We start from the raw sequence: 20,709 nt of genomic DNA on the forward strand, positions 1-20,709 counted from the left end.
TCTAGTAGTAGATTGATGGAAACCCACTACCTAATTAATTTCATTATAATTTTATAAACTTGTATTATGCCTTCCTTATTTTCTATTTTTAATTTAAAAAATGAATTCTATGCTAGTTGATTAAGTCTACGGAGAGGGGCGGCATACAAATTTAATAAATAAATAAATGCTCTAAAGTAACAGTCGATATTTTACAAATGAATTGCATAAAGGCATGAGCTACAAATAATGAAACTAATAATCATAGGCCTTCTTGGCTCATGGGATTTTAATTTATTTCAGGACTATAAAATGGTGAATAATACATTATAATTTAAACATATAGTAGAATGCATGGAAGTTTTAAAAAGAGCTAAAAACCATTGTTAGATAAAAATTACTATTACAAAAAAACAGATTTATTTAGGTGCACAATCTGAAATGGGATGTTTGTCTTACCTGATATCCTCCTTCTCATGGCAATCTGAAGGAGAGTCCAGGATAGGTAGCCCTAGTCCTCTAGCTCTATGACTGAGTTGGATTTCTGAGGACCTCCTCCCTTCCAACGATCCCCAGTTCGAAACGAAGCCAAAGCAACACCTCAGGTTCCCCAGGAGTCTGTTTCTCTCAAAATTCACCTGTTCAGACAGGCATCACAATGCTTTCACAGTCATTCCGAGTCTGTTCAGAACCTCAACCAGCGCCAGGAGCAAAGGACCACTAGGAGGATATTGGCTCTCCTTCGGATCACCATGAGACTGATGTATCAGGTAAGACCAACACCCCTTCTCCATGGCATCCTCAGGAGGGTCCAGGATGGGACATAGCAAAGCTTGGCATGCCCTATGGGCAGGCATCCGAATGGTCCTGTATTCCTTTATTATCGTGGACCTCTTGTAGAATCCTCCTGCCAAAGGCCGCCTCCACCGATGCAAAAGAATCTAATCTATAACGGTGAAGGAATGGCAAAGGAGAAGTTCACATTGCCACCCTGCATATCTCCTCCACTGAGGCTTGGGTGGCCGAAGCAGCGGTTGTGGCCATACTCCTGGTCAAGTGAGGCGTGATTCCCTGGGAAACTGGGAATGCCTGCAATTCCACCATAGCCAACATTCCACCATAGAAGGTGTGAACTTGTGGCCTAGAGTTGATAGCTGAAAGGACACGAACAGGGATTTGGTTTTCCTGAAGGAAATAATTCTGGATATGCAAATGCAAAGGGCCCACCTCACATCCAGAGTGTGCCAAGTCTGCTCCAAGACATGCAGCGGCCTGGGACAAAAATCTGGCAAGATCAACATCTGTGCCCAGTGAAACAAGGAGCTTACCTTTGGAAGAAAGGTAGGGTCAAACCACTGAACCACCCTGTTCGAGTGAAACACTCACAGGTCTTTTCATAACAATAAGGCTGCCAACTCTGAAATCTACCTGGCCAATGTGATGGCCACCAGGATTTTCCCACTGAAACTTTCAGCATAAACTCTAGTTATCTCAGGAGCGATTTCCTGAGTGTTCTAGAGCTCGGACTGAGTTGAAGAACTGGGGACCGTTGGCAGGGAGGCGGTTCTCAGAAATTCAACTCAATCATAGAGCTAGAGGACTACAGCTATCCATCCTGAACTCTCTTGAGGATGCCATGGAGAATAATGAAAGATTCATAATGAAATAATTCTGGGGACATTATGCATAAAGCAATATAGTGCAATAACATTTCTTACTTTGTTTCATGTAATGATCTTTTTCTAAAGCGTAGAGGTGCTGTGCTTAATCCGGGAAGAATAGGATCCATCTTATAAATACCTAAATTTGCATTTTGCTCTGGATCACTTATCACAGCTCTAAAAAAAATAATACGGAACTGGTTTTATCAAATTAAGATATAAACCTATTTAATGTTTCACTTCAAGTTTTTTAAACTATTAATTTTTACATGTTAAATAACTATTGTTCAATCAGACAAATATCAATAAAATTACCGATACTTTTCATGTACGTAAAAGTGCTAGAATTGTCCCTTGCAACTTTTCTAAATTGTACTGATAGGATTATAAATACGTTATACATTATCCTCTTTGTTAGCAAAACTCAAGTATTATGAATATTACATATTCATATAAATTATTATCTATTTCATAAAACCTAATGTTAGAGTTCATAAAAACATTCCAGTGACAGATACTACAAGGCATTTGCACAAATTTGCTTATAATACAGTAAATACAGGTATCCAGTACAGTGTGATACTATGGGATTGCTCATACATTATTATTGTTCAAAATGTGGAGTCAATATTTTAATGCTAAAGCAGTCCCTTCACCCGTTCTCTTGACCTCATCCATCTGGTTCTCGTTTGGCTTTTGGTTATGACTTTGTTTTCCTCTAGGTCAGGGGTTCTCAACCTTTTCTATACCCTGCAAACCTAGAACGCTTGTGATATATTCTTGCACCGCTTACAAAAGTAACTCATTGTATGCATATAATTATGCATATACACTATAATTTTGAAACTTCTAAACCCAAGTTTGTGCACCCCCTGGAATATCATATCACATCCCCAGTTGGAAACCCCTAGCTAGCTGTTCGCTGATTCATAGCGTATCTTTTCCAAACTCTTCCCAGGTATTGAAGTCAGGCTGATAGGTTTCTGGTTTCCTGGATCTTTTCCTTCATTTTTTTTTTTAAGATGGGAATTACTTCAATTCTTTTCCAACCCTCTAATAGTTCCCCAGTGCTCCAAGATCTTTGAAAGATATAATTCAGTGGTTCTGAAATCACATTTGCCAGTTTCTTCAGAACCTTAGGGTGTAATCCATCTGGTCCTGGTGATTTGATTTTGTCTAGGGTGGACATGTGCTCACTTACCATTTTATTGCCTATATTAACTTGCATTCCTAACCAGATTTTTACAGTATTGTTTTTGATAGGTTGGACTGGTTTTTTTTTCCTTTTGTGTAAAGAAGGATACAAAAAACAAGTTAAGCAGTTCTGTTTTCTCCCTGCTGCTTGTCACCTTCTTATCGTAGAAACATAGAAAATTGACGGCAGAAAAAGACCTCATGGTCCATCTAGTCTGCCCTTATACTATTTCTTGTATTTTATCTTAGGATGGATATATGTTTATCCCAGGCATGTTTAAATTCAGTTACTGTGGATTTACCAACCACATCTGCTGGAGGTTTGTTCCAAGCATCTACTACTCTTTCAGTCATATTCTCTCATTAATGTATCAATCATTTCCTTGAATTTTTTCTTGTTTTTTACATGTTGAAAGAAGTTTTTCTTGGTTATTTTTTACTTTTGTCGCAAGTCTTAGTTCATTTTAAGCCTTCCTTTTCTTCACATCATCTTTGCAGGCATGGGGTCTTTGCTGATAATCTTGCTTTAGTTATGTCCTTTTTTCCCCTTTCAATTTATCCTAGAGTTATTTATGCAGCCATGCTGGTTTCTTTAGAGAGCTGTTATTTTTCTTCTCCTCCTTGAAATTAGCTCTCTTAAATCCCAAGACTCTAGTTTGACTTTGTTCTATTGCTTGTGCTTGCATATTATGTCGAATTCCAATATTGCATGCTCACTTCCCCCTCCCCCTCCCCAAAGTTCCTGTAGCTTCAACATGGGTATGGGCAGGAGGCTGCCCACATTAGTAGTGAGGTTAATTTGTTTGCATGGGTGATGTCATAGACAGGGGCTCTGTAACAAAGTAGGAAGCGAAGTGTGGCATTTAGGATAGATCACAGACAATAGTTTCAGGGAGGGTAAGATCATGTGCAACTTGGATGTTTTTTGGGTTTAGTGACTTTTTGTAGAATATAGCTACTCCGCCTCCTCTGTGGGATTCACGGTCGGAGAGGAAGACAAGATAGTTTCTTGATGTGATGATGGAGTTGGGGCAGGATGCATTTAGCCATGTTTCACAGACAAAAATAATGTTGAAGGTGTCAGTGTCTAGCAGGAGGAGGAATTCAACGCTTTTTGCATTGATTAGTTTGCATTTGAGATTGGTTTTGTATTCAAGATTGGTTTTGTATTGGATTGAGGAAGTAAAAGGCACACTTTCCTATTCTTGGTTCACTCTTCTATTCTCTCTTATAAGGCATTAACATCAAATCACACTACCTTTTGCATTTTCATAATAATATGAACAAGCCATTTCTATAAAGATCTATCAGTCTAATTGGTAAAACCCAAAATTCCCTTTGTGGGTTTCATCCCACCAAGTTTCCATAATGGCAACAATAAGCAATACTATTGCCTTTTAATTCCTCTTTATAACCAATTATTTGATCTCACAATTTACTTCCCCAAACAGGTCTCATATTCACTAATCCATTGTACTTTGAGGTTCAAATATTGTATTAAATAGCAATTCCATTTGTTTAGATTTGACCTTGTAAATCAAGTAATTTCAAGTAATATAATAAATCAACACTATATGTAAGATAACCAGAAGCAACCACAGTATTACGCAAAAAGGTGCTACTTTAATGATTCAATAATACAATTTTGTATGTACTTCTTCTTATTGTGAACCATCTCTTTCAGAGGAAATACATAGCCCTGCTATATATTAGTGCTTTTCTAGCTACTTAATTAGCATTTTATTATCTTACCTACACAATTGATCTAACATCACTTGTTCTACCACAGCTTGTTTTTTTCTTTCATCTGCTACTTCTTCCTGCAAAGTAACCATTGAACAGAATAAAAGTTCCATTTAAATACAGTGGTACCTCGGTACTCGACCACAATTCGTTCCAGAAGTGTAGTTGAGAACCGATTTGGTCGAGTACCGAATTTATTTATCCCATAGGAAATAATGGAAATGGATTTAATTGGTTCCCAGCCCCTGTTAACTCGCTGGGAACCAATTAAATCTATTTTCTTTATTTCCAATGGGATAAATACATTCGGTACTCCAAGCTGCAGGAAGGGTGGGGGCTGCTGCAATCTCGGCAGCTTAAAGCGGCTGAGGAGCTCTATAAGAGCTCCAAGCTGCAGGAAGGGTGGGGGCTGCTGCAATCCCACTCCTTTCTGCTCCTTTCCTTTCCTCAATGCTTCCTCTTATTACCTGTAAGCAGCTGCAAAAACTTTCTCCCTCCCGTCAGCTGCAACGGCTTCCCTTCGAGGAACAACAGCGCCGGGAACGTCACATAATGAAGGGAAGCTGCTGGAGCGGCGGCAACTGCTGAGATGGCTCCGGCGGCTTCCCTTCATCATGTGACGTTCCCGGCGCTGTTGTTCCTCGAAGGGAAGCCGTTGCAGCCGCCGGGAGGGAGAAAGTTTTTGCAGCTGCTTATAGGTAATAAGAGGAAGCATTGAGGAAGGAAAGGAGCAGAAAGGAGTGGGATTGCAGCAGCCCCCACCCTTCCTGCAGCTTGGAGCTCTTATAGAGCTCCTCAGCCCCCTGAAGCTGCCGGATAATGAACAAAATTTTCTCTATCTATGAATTTTTGTTCAGATACTGAAGCAAATTTTTGCCAAAAATTTTGTTCGTTATCCGAAATGTACGAGAACCAAAGCGTTCGAGTACCGAGGTACCACTGTACTTTCAACAGTATTGCTACAAGTGTAATAAACCATAGGATTTAGCACTCTTAACAAGAAGCAGTGAAGACTGTTATTTTAAAAATAAAACAGATATAAAACAGTACCTTGTTATAAGGTTTTACAAAGAATTAATGCAGAATCTTAATCTAAGAAAAAAACCCATTGTTTTTATTGACTTGGGTTTAATGTAAATAGCTACAATAAGGGCAGATTTCATCAAAAAATTTAAAAAGTATTACTTTTGTTTCAAGTTGGAGTCAGACATAATTATTTATCCTAAACTGTAACTAAAGTAAAATTTACTCATTGTGTAGTTGTTAAAAAGCTGCATCAGGACTCAGATTCTAGTATACCCACATACACAGAAACACTTTGGAGGACTTTGAGAGTAATTTTCTCAGAAAACCACCACACAAATCTTTTAAAAGAGAAATAAGACATAGCATTATGCGCACTGCTTTGCCTTCCTAAATGAAAGCGGGAAGATAAATCTAATAAATAAATAAATATTTCTTAGTATCAATTCAGTCATCAAACCATGCATGAACATGAAAATGCTGACATAAAACTGGTTCTATGTCATCTTGATACATATTAAACTCAGCGTTTCAAATTGTTTAAATAATGTTTTGTTTAAATTCTTAATGGAAAGTAAAAATAGTATGAACTGAAAATAGATTCAACAGCAGTATCATTTTATTTATTTGTATTCCACATTTATTATTTTTAAAATAACTCAAGCAGGAAAATATCCAATACATCTTCCTCCTCATAATTTACCTACAACAACAATCCTTTAAAGGTGAGTTGGGTGAGAGAGAGAGTGAATGGTCCAAAGTCACTCAACTGGCTTTCATAGTTAAAATGGTATTAGAACTCACAATATTCCATTTTCTAGCCTGGAGCCTTCAGCAGTGGACCAAACTGACTCCCTTTCATCTGTGCACAATAAAAAATCACTATCTATGTACTTAAGCTAGAAAGGCGCTATATCAAGTTATGTTGGGTTAATTTTATTTATTTACATTGCTTAGCTACAACAATATATGCTAATTTTCTAGCACTTTAATTTAGCCTACTAAACTTACAACATCAAATTTTCTTATGCTATGCTGCATAGTATATGGTTTGTTTGTATAACCTTGCTGTAAAAGGGCTTTCTCATCAAGAACTGTGAATTCATCCACTCTTTGTTTTTCTGGTTGTAAATCCTATATGGGAACAAAACATGATATTTGGATGAAATTGTTGAGTGTTATCACTAATATTTATTTCATTTTAATTCCCTGCTGCTAAGATGTGCACAGGAAGTAACCTATACATATTTTCTATATCTAACTAGTCTTGAATTTTTGAGAAATTCAAAGGAATATAAATACTGATACATTCATAAATCTTGTATACAGCAGCTGTTTCTACTAAAATAAATAGAAATCCATTTTGCAAAACATGTTAATGCTATGTCTAACCTTAAAGGAATTGCTGAATATTTACATATCTGAGAAATTACTACAACCACATGGAATCAGCATAGCACACAAGCCAACTAAAGCCCTTCAAAACATTCCTAGCAAACCAAAAGACCCAGTAGCCCCATAAGAAACAACAGAAGTAATCGACAATGTACAGTATAATAATTGCAACAATAACTATATAAGACAAACAGGCAGAAGACGAGCGGAACAAGTCTATTAACATCAACTAGCAGTCAGAAGACATGCTGAAAATTTTTTAATTTAATAAGTTGTGGACAGACTTAACCATAGTTTCAACGGGGAAATTGTGACCATCCTAGAAGACCAAGACAGGTCCTTATCAACAAACTCACAAATCACCAAGGGCAAAAATGCAAACAGCAAATTGGCCAATCAACTATATCTAAATTAAAATGCAAAGAAATGGAACAAGGAACTATAAAACAGAGAGGGAACTACAATGAGCTTCAAAGGGGGGAAATGTACTTGAATAGGCAGATGTTGGGAAAATAAGAATTTGAGGGAAGGCGGGGGGGAAAAGACTTAACTCCTACAATTGTCCATGACAAAAATCTTATACACTATCTTCCAGATTGTTCTTATTATATCTTATGCTATATACTTGCTTTAGTGAAGCTAATCTCTCCTACAGTATTTTAGATAGAGTTGTTATGCTAGGGTAATATATGAATGTTACCTTTTCTTCAGCTATCTTGTCTGGAAGTTCATGAAACAGGTTATTCTTTATTTTCTTTTTCACAGCCCTCTGAGAATACTGTTTATAACCCTCTTTCATTTCTGTTTCATATTGCTGATACTTCAGTTTATATATGTCTGTTGGGAGTGGCAGATTTTCTGGTATTGTTTTTTGCTCCTTTGAAGAAAGCTGCAAATAAATAATTAGAACAGTAATAATGGTATAGTATCTGAATCAATTAAACATAATATTTAAATATTTATTTAAATATTTATCAATTGTCCAACTCAAGATTGTTCAGATTTGCAGAGATGCTAGATGTAACTACAAATCGAAAGCAAAAAAAGAGGAAAATGTAGTTACATTTTTTTACTAATAGGATTTGTTTCAGAGTAGAATAAATATATACATATCATCACCATCATTACAAAAAAAGTTCATATTTGTTATTTTAAAATGTGATTCATTTACTTCTTAAATTATTTACCTCAATTTTCTTCAGGCCAGGTCTCCTTGCTGCCTATACAATAAAGAGGGAGGAAAATACATATTTACAGTACTCTCTATTAAATATTATTTTATTTTTATTTATTTATTTATTTTGTCCAATACACAATGAGGGTTTTAGTGGGTATATATCAATATACACATAGTAAAATACATGATGAAGGTTATAGAGGAGATACTCATAGTAAAATATATCTAAGAAATAATAGAAAAGAAGATATAGGAATAGAATATATCAATGAAAGAATAGAAGAGGAGATATAGGAATAGAGGAAAGGTATAGGAGATATAGAAGAGCAATAGGACAGGAGACGGAAGGCATTCTAGTGCACTTGTACTTGCCCCTTACTGACTTCTTAGGAATCTGGATAGGTCAACCGTAGATAATCTAAGGGTAAAGTGTTGGAGGTTTGGGGATGACACTATGGAGTTCCACGCTTCGACAACTCGGTTACTGAAGTCATATTTTTTACAGTCAAATTTGGAGCGGTTAATATTAAGTTTAAATCTGTTGTGTGCTCTTGTGTTGTTGTGGTTGAAGCTGAAGTAGTCGCCGACAGGCAGGACGTTGCAGCATATGATCTTGTGGGCAATACTTAGATCTTGTTTAAGGCGTCTTAGTTCTAAACTTTCTAGGCCCAGGATTGAAAGTCTAGTCTCATAGGGTATTCTATTTCGAGTGGAGGAGTGAAGGGCTCTTCTGGTGAAGTATCTTTGGACATTTTCAAGGGTGTTAATGTCTGAGATGCGATATGGGTTCCAAACAGATGAGCTGTATTCGAGGATGGGTCTGGCAAAAGTTTTGTAAGCTCTGGTAAGTAGTGTGAGATTGCCAGAGCAGAAGCTACGTAGGATTAGGTTTACAACTCTTGAAGCCTTCTTGGCTATATTGTTGCAGTAGGCTTGGCACTTAAATCTTTTGTTATTAGTATACCAAGGTCTTTAACCGAATGGGGATTATCTGTGATAATTTGATTATTCAGTTCGTATTTGGAGTTCAGATTCTTCTTCCCAATGTGTAGGACAGAGCATTTGCTAGTTGAGATTTGGAGTTGCCATGTGTTAGACCACTCAGAAACAGCGTCAAGGTCTTTTTGGAGAGTAGTTGTGTTATCGGTGGTGTTGAAGAGTTTTACATCATCGGCGAAGAGGACACAGTTGCTTGGGATGTAATCGCAAAGGTCATTGATGTAGAGAATGAAGAGCGTTGGTCCCAGTACACTACCTTGGGGAACACCGCTTTTAACTGGGATGGGGGTGGATATGGTGCTTCCTATTTTGACTACTTGTTGTCTGTTTGACAGGAATGCTGTAATCCATCTGTGGAGGGATCCTGAGATGCCATAGGATTTGAGTTTTAGGAGTAGTTTGTCGTGGACCACTGAATCAAAGGCTTTGCAGAAGTCAATATAAATTGCATCTGTAGATTTCCCTTGATCTAGATGAATTGTCCATATATTTTTGCAGTGGAGGAGCTGCAGGTTGCAGGAAAGTTTTTTTCTGAAACCAAATTGTTTGTTAGAGAGCAAATTATTAGTTTCTAAATGGAGAGTAATTGATTTGTTTATAATTGATTCCATGACTTTGTATGGGATGCAGCATAGTGAAATTGGTCTGTAGTTATCTACAAGAGAGGGGTCTCCTTTTTTGAAGATGGGGATGACCATTGCTTTCGACCATAGCTTAGGAAGTGTGCTGGTTCTGAATGATTTTTCAAAAATTATGCTTAGTGGTTCAGCTATGGCAGAAGAGAACTTTTTTTAGGAAGTATGCACATAGACCATCTGGTCCGACTGATAGAAAAGGTTTAAGGTCACATAATGCTTTTTCAACTTGGTCTTCAGTGAAGTCTACTTGGGTTAAGTCGTTGAGGGAGCTTGAGGTGCGATTGATGAAATTGGGGGATGAGCCATTGCTGTTAACAAAGACAGAGCCAAAGAAAGAGTTGAAGAGGTTGGCTTTGGATGAATCATCATGGTATTCTTTGTTGTTGGGTCCTTTGAGAGGTGGGATTGATCTAGAGTCTTTGAGTTTATTGTTGACAAAGTTGTAGAAAGCTCTATTAGATTTGGTGCGTAGGAGGTTTTCCTCTTGTTTGCTGTAGTAGTTAAGGCATTCTGCTTTTATTTGATTGCAAATGCTTTTATATCGGCTTTTGAAGTTGGAAACTTGTCCTTTTTTGTTTTTCCTCCAGAGAGATTTTTTTCTTGTTTGTAATTTTCTTATTGAGATGGGGAGGTTATTTTTTTTGTTTATGGTACATGTTAGAGGTACATGAAGTCTGATGATAATTTTCATTTCGAGTAGGAATGTGTTGTAGAGGTCATCAGTAGTGTAGCATTCAGAGAATAGAGTTTTCCAGTTTAATGTTGAGAGGTGGGCTTCAATGAGTTCGTAGTTCGCTTTTTTGAAATTGAATTTTGGTGTTGTATTATTTTGGTGGTTCATAGTGTGGCTTAAGTTGAGACTGAAGTTTATCATGCTGTGGTCGCTGTTGGAAAATGGTTATGTTATTTGTAAGCCATATATTGTACTTTTGCTGTTACAGAAGATGAGATCCAGACAGTTATCAAGTCTGGTATTTTTAGTTACTAGTTGGTCGAGTCCCAGATGGGTGACGGTATTATATATAGTAGAATGGATGGGTTCTGTGCTGCATTCATTTAAGGGCCAGTTGATGTGTGGTAGGTTGAGGTCTCCGAGGAAGATAAATGTGATATGCTTTAATAATGAAGAAAAAATCTGAATATCTTAATCCCTGTATTAGCAACATAAATTACAAATCCTATATTTGTATTTAAAAGAAAGCTCTATTATATACTTCCTCTAATAAGCCAACTTACCTGTTCTATGTTATGATATTGTGTGTGAGTACCCCTCCTAAAAGATGAAGATATACATGGAGGGACAGTGTGAGGTCGTACAGCGTTGTACAGTGAGCCATTATCTCCATCCTAAAACATAAGAAAGAATTTCTTTAATTGTAATCAATTAAACTGGACTTGCTTAGTTAAGCTTCTTCAGTTCTGAAGATTCTTCAATGAGAAGTGAAACATTTTCAAGAAAAAACTAAGGAAGTCCAGTTGCCTTTTGAAAAGCACTTTTGGGACAACCATGACATGGACGACTGAGAATCTGCTCAGTCATGTTAATCAAATAAACTTGTATTAAAAAATTCAGAAAGTTGTGTTATTAAGATGATGGAAATGGATCCTAGTAACTCAGCACCTGTACAGATAGACAAATAACTTAAGAAATTTTCTTGCTTAGATTTGCTACTCATCAGTATTATTTTTATGTGTAAAGAATTTAATAACACCCAGCAATTGTATCTAATTAACTCAGAAATTAAAGAATTATTTGGTTTTTCTTTGTTTTTAATTTCCTTTACTTTGAGTTAAAACCAAGATGAAAGCAAGGAGTTATATGTTCTTTTCCATGCATCAATACAATGCTCTTTTCTATTGCTATGCTCATATAGTATTGGATACTTTAATTTCTATGATATAATTGGACAGATGATTATTTCTGAACCAACAAATTATTTGTTGTGCTAATTATAAAAAATAAATATAAGCCATTTTTCAAGGTTCTCTCTTTCACAGGGGGAGACCTCTTTATCAGAGTACTGTACTTTAAAACTTTGAAATGACCCTCTCACTTGGTTGCTTATTAGAGAAAGTAAACCAAGATAAAACCTACAGGCCAGATTTGGTCATCATTATGAAATTAGGGTGAACATGCAGTCATGGTAGTACAAATGCCAATTTGGCCTAAATTAGGCCTTATTATACTTAGCAATTATTATTCCATACTCTAGGTAAATCTAATCTTAATATCCAAATTGTTATTATTGACAACTGCTTTATTCTCAGAATGCTTACAGTATTTACTATACACTTGTCTAGGTTTTTGTAAATTAACAATAAGAAGATAAAAGAAAATGAGTTTTCCACTTATTAAATGAGCAACTGATAAATATAGCTGCAGATAAACTTTTTAAAAATTGATATAAATCCAGGAAAATTACTAAATGAAAAGCAAATAAAAGGTAGATTATGAGAACTGTTTTCATTTCTATTCCAGTATTTGTTTTCTAACAACTGTCATATTTAGTATTTGCACATTTTTAATCATTTCCAAAAAAATCCCCAAATAGTTATTACCTCATCTTCTGAATCTCCCAACTTTCCCAAGTCAAGACATGGCACTCTATGGAGAATTAGAAATTTAGAAATTATAAAACCTCTCTAATTTTTAGGTGTCATACATCTTTTTCCTCCAAAGTAAGGATGTTGATTTTTAAAAATGGATTAAAGAGAAAAAGCAGACCACTTTTTTTTAGGAAGCAAAGTTTTTTCTTGAGATTTTTTTCCTTTTTATTCAGCAAGTCAAAATCATCCATTTCTATTATTTCTCGCAATTAGCGAGATAGCAGAGAGGTTATTTATTATCATACAAATCATCTTCCATTTATATCATTTGAACACAACAAATATCTATGTCACATTTGAGTCCTTTCTGAACTTAATTAACAAAGAAACATATAGAACACAATTAATTTGTAGCAAAATTAAATGTGAAACAAACTGTGAGATTACCAATTAATTATAATCTTAAAATCGAGAATTACTAATGTATAACATTAATTAGAAACCAACTCTAGTATTCTCCCTTTGCAATTTTCCTAAATTCTGTAGCACAGAATTTGAAAGATGCCAATACTTGATGAAAATATCAATAGGAACAATATACCCCTATATTTGCATGCATAATACTCTTAATTCCACCCAAAACTTTCCTAAACATCTTTAAGTATATTTCAATAAATATATTTACATAGGTTTGTGCAAAATTGTTTTACACATATGCAAATATATTTATAAACTTTACATACAAAACTCTAAAACAATAATATTTTATTCTAAAAAAATTAAACATTATACTCTGTTGTTCCTAACCTTGAGCATTATTTCTTAATCTAAGTACATTAATTACATATATTGCTAATTAAGTAAAATAATAATAATAATTAAATTATTAATTTTTTTGCTAGCCATCTTACTATAGGGCAGGGTGTCAAACTCGATTTCTTAATCTAAGTATATTAATTACTTATATTGCTAATTAAGTAAATTAAGTAAATTAATTAATTTACTTAAGAGGGAGAGGGGCGGCATACAAATTTAATTAATAATAATAATAATAATAATTATTATTATTATTATTATTATTATTATTATTATTATTATTATATATTTTTTGCTGGCCATCTTACTATAGAGCAGGGGTGTCAAACTCGATTTCATTGAGGGCTGCATCAGAGTTGTGTTTGAACTTGGGGGACTGGAGTGGCCATGGCCAGGGTGGCCATGACCAGCTTGACATCACTCGTGTCAGGGATACCTGTGGTGGCCCAAGCACTCTGCCAGTGAAAACAGACTCCCAAGCTCCATTTTCGAGTGGGACAGCCTCCTGCAATCCTCTGCCAGCAATAATGTAGCATGCAATATTCTCATTTTTGCTGGCAGGCTGGTCTTTCGCTGTTTCTAGGGTAGCCCCACAGGCCGGATATAAATTAGTAATAATAATTTATTAAATTTGTATGCCGCCTCTCTCTGCAGACTCGGGGCGGCTCACAACAATAATAAAAACAATATACAATGTAACAAATCTAATAATTAAAAGAAAGCATCTAAAAACCCGTCATTTAAAAAACCATATAACACAAGCATACCATACATAAAACTCTGTAAGCCTAGGGGAGGTGTCTCAATTCCCCCGTGCCTGATGATATAGGTGGGTCTTAAGCAATTTATGAAAGACAAGGAGGGTGAGGGCAATTCTGATCTCTGGGGGGAGTTGATTCCAGAGGGTCGGGGCCGCCACAGAGAAAGCTCTTCCCCTGCGGCCCGCCAGACGACATTGTTTAGTCGGCGGGACGACTAAAGGCCAACTCTGTGAGACCTTATCGGCCGCTGGGATTCGTGTGGCAGAAGATGGTTACAGAGGTATTCTGGTCCTACGGGCCTGATCTAACTCCCCAGGCCTTAAGCTTGGCAACCCTGCAATAGTGCTACTCTAGATGGCTTACAACTATTTAAAAATGAAGAAATAAAAAGGAAATTTAAACAAGGCAAAAGTAAAATAAGAGAAAAAATTTTAAAAAAGAAAAAAAAAGGGGGGGGAAGAAAAAAAACATCAAAATGACTAGCTAAAAATAGATGGGTAAGTAAGAATAGTGTATGCTGCTTTGTTACCAGAAAAAAAGATTAAATATAAAAGTAAAAATGCATGTGAGTAATTCTAATATTAATCACTTTTACTTTTCAAACAATTGTATCTAGACAGTCATAGAACTTCATGCATATAGAAGCAAACGAATGCCAATTTTTGCTAATCTCTCTTTGAAATATATTACTTCAAATTAATATTAGTAAATGAACATTGTGACATTAGAGTTAAAAATAGTCAAATTTCAATGTCTGCTTAAATATTTTAAAACATAGAACATTTTTGCAACCTTTAATCAAGCTACACAATTTCTGAATCTGATACTATCACTTACCATTTAGCAATTCTATCAATGAAATATTTGACAAAGATTTATAAAGCATAATTATGATTTGATATCAGAACACAGGACACTTCTTTTTCTGTACTATCATCCCTTCTCAGCTGTCTGCCAAACAAAATATGACATTCCTAGATCAGCAACATTTTAAGGGGGAAAAGTTTATTAAATTATCGTATTCATTTCATATTAGTATTCTGTTATACTATCATATTTGCATAGAAATTTTTAAAAAGGAAATACTTACTCTGCTGGTCGAGGACCATGGCTTAATCTTGTGTTTGGCCTCCAACCCTGAAAAATGAATACAAAGCTTCTACTTATTTGTTTGTTTGTTTTAATGTCCATTGGGTAGAGTAAGTTTCTTTCTCCTTTTACTACTTCATAGTATTTTCTTATATATTGGAGGTAATATATAAATATTGTAATATATACATGTTTCTTTCCAATTATTTGGGGGAAACATATTAATTTGTCCTTTTAAGCAGATAGTTGAACAAGTACATTGGCTTGCTATTTGAAAGAGAAAATGAATGCTATTCTATAGGTCTATAGAATAAATCCCTTACAGGAAGACACTCTATTTTACTGTTCTAATCAGAACAGAAAAACAGAAAAAATGTTCCTTACATAATGTGTTGAAACAGCACTAGGGCCATTTCACATAAAAATTACAGTTGTTTCATGAAACACTGGCTTTCCTATAACAGAAACAAGAAATAGACAGCAAGACAGAAACTTCAATTAAATTACTGCAGATTATATTATATAAACCAGGAGTGTCAAACTTGATTTCTTTGAGGCCTGCATCAGTGTTGTATTTGACCTCAGGGAGCCATGATGGGCATGGACATGGTGGATGTGGCGATTTGTCATTTGTGTCAGGGATACCTATGGCAGCCCAAGCTCTCTGCCAGCGAAAACGGCCTCCCAAGCTCCATTTTGGCTGTGACAACCTCCTGCAATCCTCTGCCAGTGAAAACGGACCTCGGGGGGCTGTGGGAGGCCTCCTGAATTCTGTTTTCACTGGCAGAGGCCTCCTTTGCTGTTTCAGGGTGGCCCCATGGGCCAGATCTAAGTACCCCGCAGGCTGGATCCCACCACCAGGCCTTCAGTTATATACCCCTGATATAAACTATGTAGTTTATATACACTATAAATGATATGCCCTACGGATGCAAATATAGAACCTCAAAATAGTAACTATAGAAAAACAATTATATATCTAAAAGAAATAGAATACTTGTAGAAATGGAGACATGTAATTTTAGATTTAAACCAGCAACACACAATGTTTGGGAATATGAATCTTTTTTGCTTTTACTTTGCATTTTCTCCACTTTCCTAATATTTAACTGGGAGAACAGGTCTGTTTTTTCTGAAATATTACTCAACATTTTCAATTAAAAACTTACACATTATTCCTTTAGCTAACAAAAATAATCTCTAAATTATTTTATTCATTTAGAAAATTTACTATCCATCTTATGCACCATAACTCTGTTGTCTATTGTAACAGAAACAACAGCAAAACATTCTAAAATAAACTTATCATGGAAACGTCTTGGGCCAAGTAATATACTCCTCCATACATCAACAGTCAACTTCACTGGGCTTCACCCTCATTCTACCCCAATGCTTGAGCTATTCAAGGTTCCCTGAAAGGCTAGGAGAGAGGTTCTTGTCAGATCTCAGTGGGAAGGTATTCCATAGAGCAGGGTCTGGTACAGAGAAGGTACATTTCCTAGATCTCACTAAATGGAAACATTTAAGGGAAGGAACTTGGAATATATTTACTCTATCTAATCTGGTGAAATGAGAAGATACTGTCAGTCACAGAACTTAGGCAGGGTTGCTGCTAAACTACAAGGGGGAAGATAAGCAAACAGGAATCTCAATTGATCTCTTGGCCCAATTTCACAGTCTCATATCTGCAGGGGTGAAATGCTGCTGGTTCGTCCCAGTTTGAGCATACTGGTAGCAGCAGCCACCAGTGGTTCGGAGAAGGCTCTGCCCACCTGTCTAGGTGTCACCATTTTCTGGTTTTTAACCCTCTGAGCATGCACAAACTCTTCTGAAAAACATGGACTTCTGAACCAATAGGGAAGGTAAGTAGATTTCCCTGCTGCATATCTGGCTATGTCCGAAGCAGCACTCCTAATCACTCCACTCAGTGCCATGCTCCAAACCAAGAAGACACACTTTGTTTATTAGAAAGAAAACTCTCTCACACACACAAAACCAGATTTCAGCTATGTACAGCTTTGCTTCTCTAGTTAATAAATGCATATATGTTTCTGATCACAAGGTAAATTGATTGTGTGTGTGTGTGTGTCAAAATTAACATTATTTTTTCAATTTTGTAAAGTTAATTTTAAATGTACCTGAGAGGACAGTAGAACTTGTCTTTTTGGAGATGCAGCAATTCCTTTAACCTCCAAGTCCATCTAAACTGTTTATAACTTAAAATGAAGCTGAAAAGTAAAATTATAAAGTTCACTGGAGAGGGATGATCAGATGCTATAAGAAGGGTTTCAACAAAATAAAAGAAGTACTTCTTTCATTTTAAATATATTTTCTATTGAACTGAAATTCTATTCAAAAGCATTGAGCAGAATTTATTACAACAAACAATTTCAATGAATGTCATTTTCCAATCTCATCACAGGAAGCTTGCTACAATAATTTAAACCAACCTTGCATACCAGTGGCCCTAAAGATAACTAATTGAGAAATAATATATTACAAGGTTTTGCTCTTAAAGTCATGCAATAAAACACTAACAGGTACAGTTATCTACAGAAAATGGACAACTCAGAGATCCACTGGTCTTCCGGAAAGTTGTAAAGACCTGGCTTTTCTAGCAAACCTGGGGCCGTTGATCTAGATCCCATCTAGATCCGGCCATGAAAAATATGTATGGTTTTAATATTGGTTTTTAAATTACTTTTTAAATTGTTCCTTTTATATATTGTTCCATTTGTTGTAAGCCTCCCAGAATCCTTAGGAAGTTGGGTGGCATATAAATTAAATTAACAAATAAATAATAAATAAATAGATGATCAACTAGATTTCATACTAATTCAAATATTATTTCAACTTTAGGAAAGACTACAGTGTACTTGCAGCCACCATGTGGTACTAAATATGTGGCCCCTTTTAATGAAAACCGGGCAGATACTATAGGTACCGTATGTTGAAAACTCCTCTTTAAAGATTATAGACATGACAAGCAATAATATTCATATTTTTACCTAAGCAGATATGTGTGGATGGTAGGAAAATGTAGTATCGAGAACAATACAAAGATACTGTTGAGTTTTCCCAAGATTCATTTTGCAGAGTGCCTGTTTCAAAAGAGGAACAGGCACAACTGATCAGCTGCCTGCAGAGAGGAGGCATAAGAGAGGCAGTTTGGTGTAATGGTTAAACCAGTAGACTGGGTGACTTTGATCCAGTCACTCTCTCTCTCTCTCAGCCAAACTCACCTCACAGAGTTGTAGTGGGGAAAATAGGAGGAAGGAATATTATGTTCCTTGCCTTGAGTTATTTAAAAATAATTAATATTCGACTTGCACCAAAACATCAAATCAGAACCTGGGCAGCAAGAAGAAAGCAGTAAGTTCTATCCGAGTACCTGTTGGAACTATCCATATTTTCTCAGTCAAAATAGAACATAACTGAAACCTATTGTCTCGAGAACCAGATAGGAAGTCAACTGATTTCCTAGCGAAATAAGGAAAACTGAGGCTTTCGCGGATAGGGACAAAGCTCGATTTCCCTGCGCCAGGTCATATCAGACAAAATGTCTTGCATGCCGAAAAGACGCTGTCTAAAGGCAGACGCTTCCTCCTTACCTGAGGTGACCCAGCTTGTTTCTGTAAAATAACTCTTAACAGCCATACAAAGTCAGGAGGGCGAAGGGCGAAACAGGAATCTCCAACTGTTTTCACCTTACAGCTACAATGAGACGCTGCAGGCTTGTTGTTTTGTTTTGTTTTAATGGCAATATACTGTAGTCTATCCGCGGCTCATTGCTCTTGCTGGAAGACGCGCGCGCGCACTGCCAAATGGTTGCCAAGGTTCCCAGTAAACAGGCCGAAAACGCTTTCCCCCCCGCGCCACGCTTTGAAAATTAGAAAGTCGTGTCTAAACTGGGAAAGTAAGCGGGTGACCGACCTTTCTCTTTTCACGCCCACGTTTTTCTCGATCGGTTCCCAGCTCTCACTCCTGCCGTCCTTTTTTCGTCTCTCCACGGAGAGTCCGATGCGCGCTCCCTGATCAGGTTTTTTTTCCCTTGATTTCCGCCTGGTTTTGTTTAGGGAGAACCTGTTTGCTCCGATCTACGTTTATCTCAGATTCTACTGTCTTCCACCGAACAAGGCTCCCGGTAATTTCAAAAATCATTAAAGGGCAGAAAATTATGAGAATTATTCTCCACCAGTGTTTGTTAATCAATAAGGTTGGTTTGGATCCTTTTTACAATTCGTTCATCTTTTAACAATTGGCCCTTGTCAGGGGCCTCAGTGTGGCAAATGAATAATTCTGCACAGACCCAGCTTTCTCATCCTTTCTCTGTTTTGTATGAATAATTTTATTAAGATTGTACAAAGATTTTCAAAACTACAGAAACATAGAAATATAAAAATAGTATAAAGGAAAATTAAATGTAAGGGACAAAATACCCAAGAAAACATAAAAGCAGCAGTTAAGCAATTACCTTCTTTACCCTCTCAAATTGCACATCAAAGTTCCCTTCTTTCAGTAAACAAATATTTTAAACAAATCCCAAAATCAGTTCATTTTTATCCATTTTCAGCAAAAAGTTTATAAAAGATTTCCAGTGTTTTATTTTAAGTTATACTTTCTTTCCTCATCTTTTACCCAGTTTCTCCAAAGAGTAGTAAACTCACAATGCCAAATATGCTGCAGCAAATGCAGGTGATCATTTGTTTTTTATTGCATACACCAAATTGTTACGATTATTGCCAGTAATTGAAAGCAATCCTCCATAGCCAGCAGTTCTTTATATATATGGTTTCATCTCCCAGAATTCTCAGCAAAGACTGTTAATTTACTACCAAATGGTATGAACTCTTAACTATATTGATTTTCTCCATGATGACAAATCCATTTCTTTAGGTATTCAAATCCTCACTCATTGCCACTATAATCAAATTCATTCACTTGACTGCTAATCATGCTCTTCCACCTTTCCCAGCATTAGAACTTTATTCAGAAAGCTAGGTTTTTGTAGGTGTCCAATGTAGGATAATCTGACCTCGGCTATTTGTTCATTTTGCTTAAAAATCCTGACAGCTAATGTCTATACAGTACTGTGTATTAGACTACTCATACTGGCAAAAGCAGCCCTAAATTGACTTACTAAATCTTTAGTTATAAAATTTAGAAAGACTGTAGAAGAGAAATAATCCATTCCAAATTCATTTTGACTGATGTATAATTCTCTACCTTATGCAACCCATAATTTGATTTATGCAATTAAAAACAGTTTATATACCAAAGAATGGGTCTTGGCTATATTTATCATCATTTTCCAGAGCAGCTGGGAAAATATTTTTAAAGAACTATAGCACTGGCTTATCAATGTGCTAGATACTACTAGCAAACTCCATGTACAGTGTTCCCTCAATTTCCACTGGGGATGCGTTCCAAGACTTCCTGCGAAAGTTGAATTTCCGCGAAGTAGAAATGCGGAAGTAAATACACTATTTTTGTATATGAACAGTATCACAAGCCTTCCCTTAACACTTTAAACCCCTAAATTGCAATTTCCCATTCCCTTAGCAACCATTTACTCACCATGTTTATTTATTAAAGTTTATTTTAAAAATATTTATTAAAGGTGGATGAAAGTTTGGCAATGAGCAACCTGAGAAAATATTATTTTACTGAAAGGGTAGTAGATCCTT

General features: G+C 36.1%; 1 protein-coding gene across 4 annotated transcripts in view; it reads right to left on the bottom strand.

Annotated features, from left to right (window-relative positions):
* The window catches only part of CAPS2 (calcyphosine 2), a 36,261-nt gene extending 17,176 nt beyond the window's left edge, over positions 1-19,085 (bottom strand). The window contains exons 1-10 of one of the 4 annotated variants that reach the window (XM_070755730.1): positions 18,634-18,847; positions 17,161-17,250; positions 15,024-15,070; positions 12,369-12,414; positions 11,046-11,156; positions 8,183-8,215; positions 7,696-7,884; positions 6,612-6,734; positions 4,587-4,654; positions 1,698-1,817 (exon numbers count right to left, since the gene is read on the bottom strand). In XM_070755730.1, coding sequence (XP_070611831.1) covers positions 1,698-1,817; positions 4,587-4,654; positions 6,612-6,734; positions 7,696-7,884; positions 8,183-8,215; positions 11,046-11,156; positions 12,369-12,414; positions 15,024-15,070; positions 17,161-17,223 — 800 coding nt within the window. In that variant the 5' untranslated portion in view covers positions 17,224-17,250; positions 18,634-18,847. Of the gene's footprint in view, positions 1-1,697; positions 1,818-4,586; positions 4,655-6,611; positions 6,735-7,695; positions 7,885-8,182; positions 8,216-11,045; positions 11,157-12,368; positions 12,415-15,023; positions 15,071-17,160; positions 17,251-18,633 lie in introns of those variants that run through there. The other 3 variants (XM_070755731.1, XM_070755732.1, XM_070755734.1) reach the window with 3 other exon arrangements.
* Positions 19,086-20,709: the final 1,624 nt, after the last annotated feature.

This window comes from Erythrolamprus reginae, chromosome 6 (genome assembly GCF_031021105.1).
Source record: "Erythrolamprus reginae isolate rEryReg1 chromosome 6, rEryReg1.hap1, whole genome shotgun sequence".
NCBI lineage: Eukaryota > Metazoa > Chordata > Lepidosauria > Squamata > Dipsadidae > Erythrolamprus > Erythrolamprus reginae.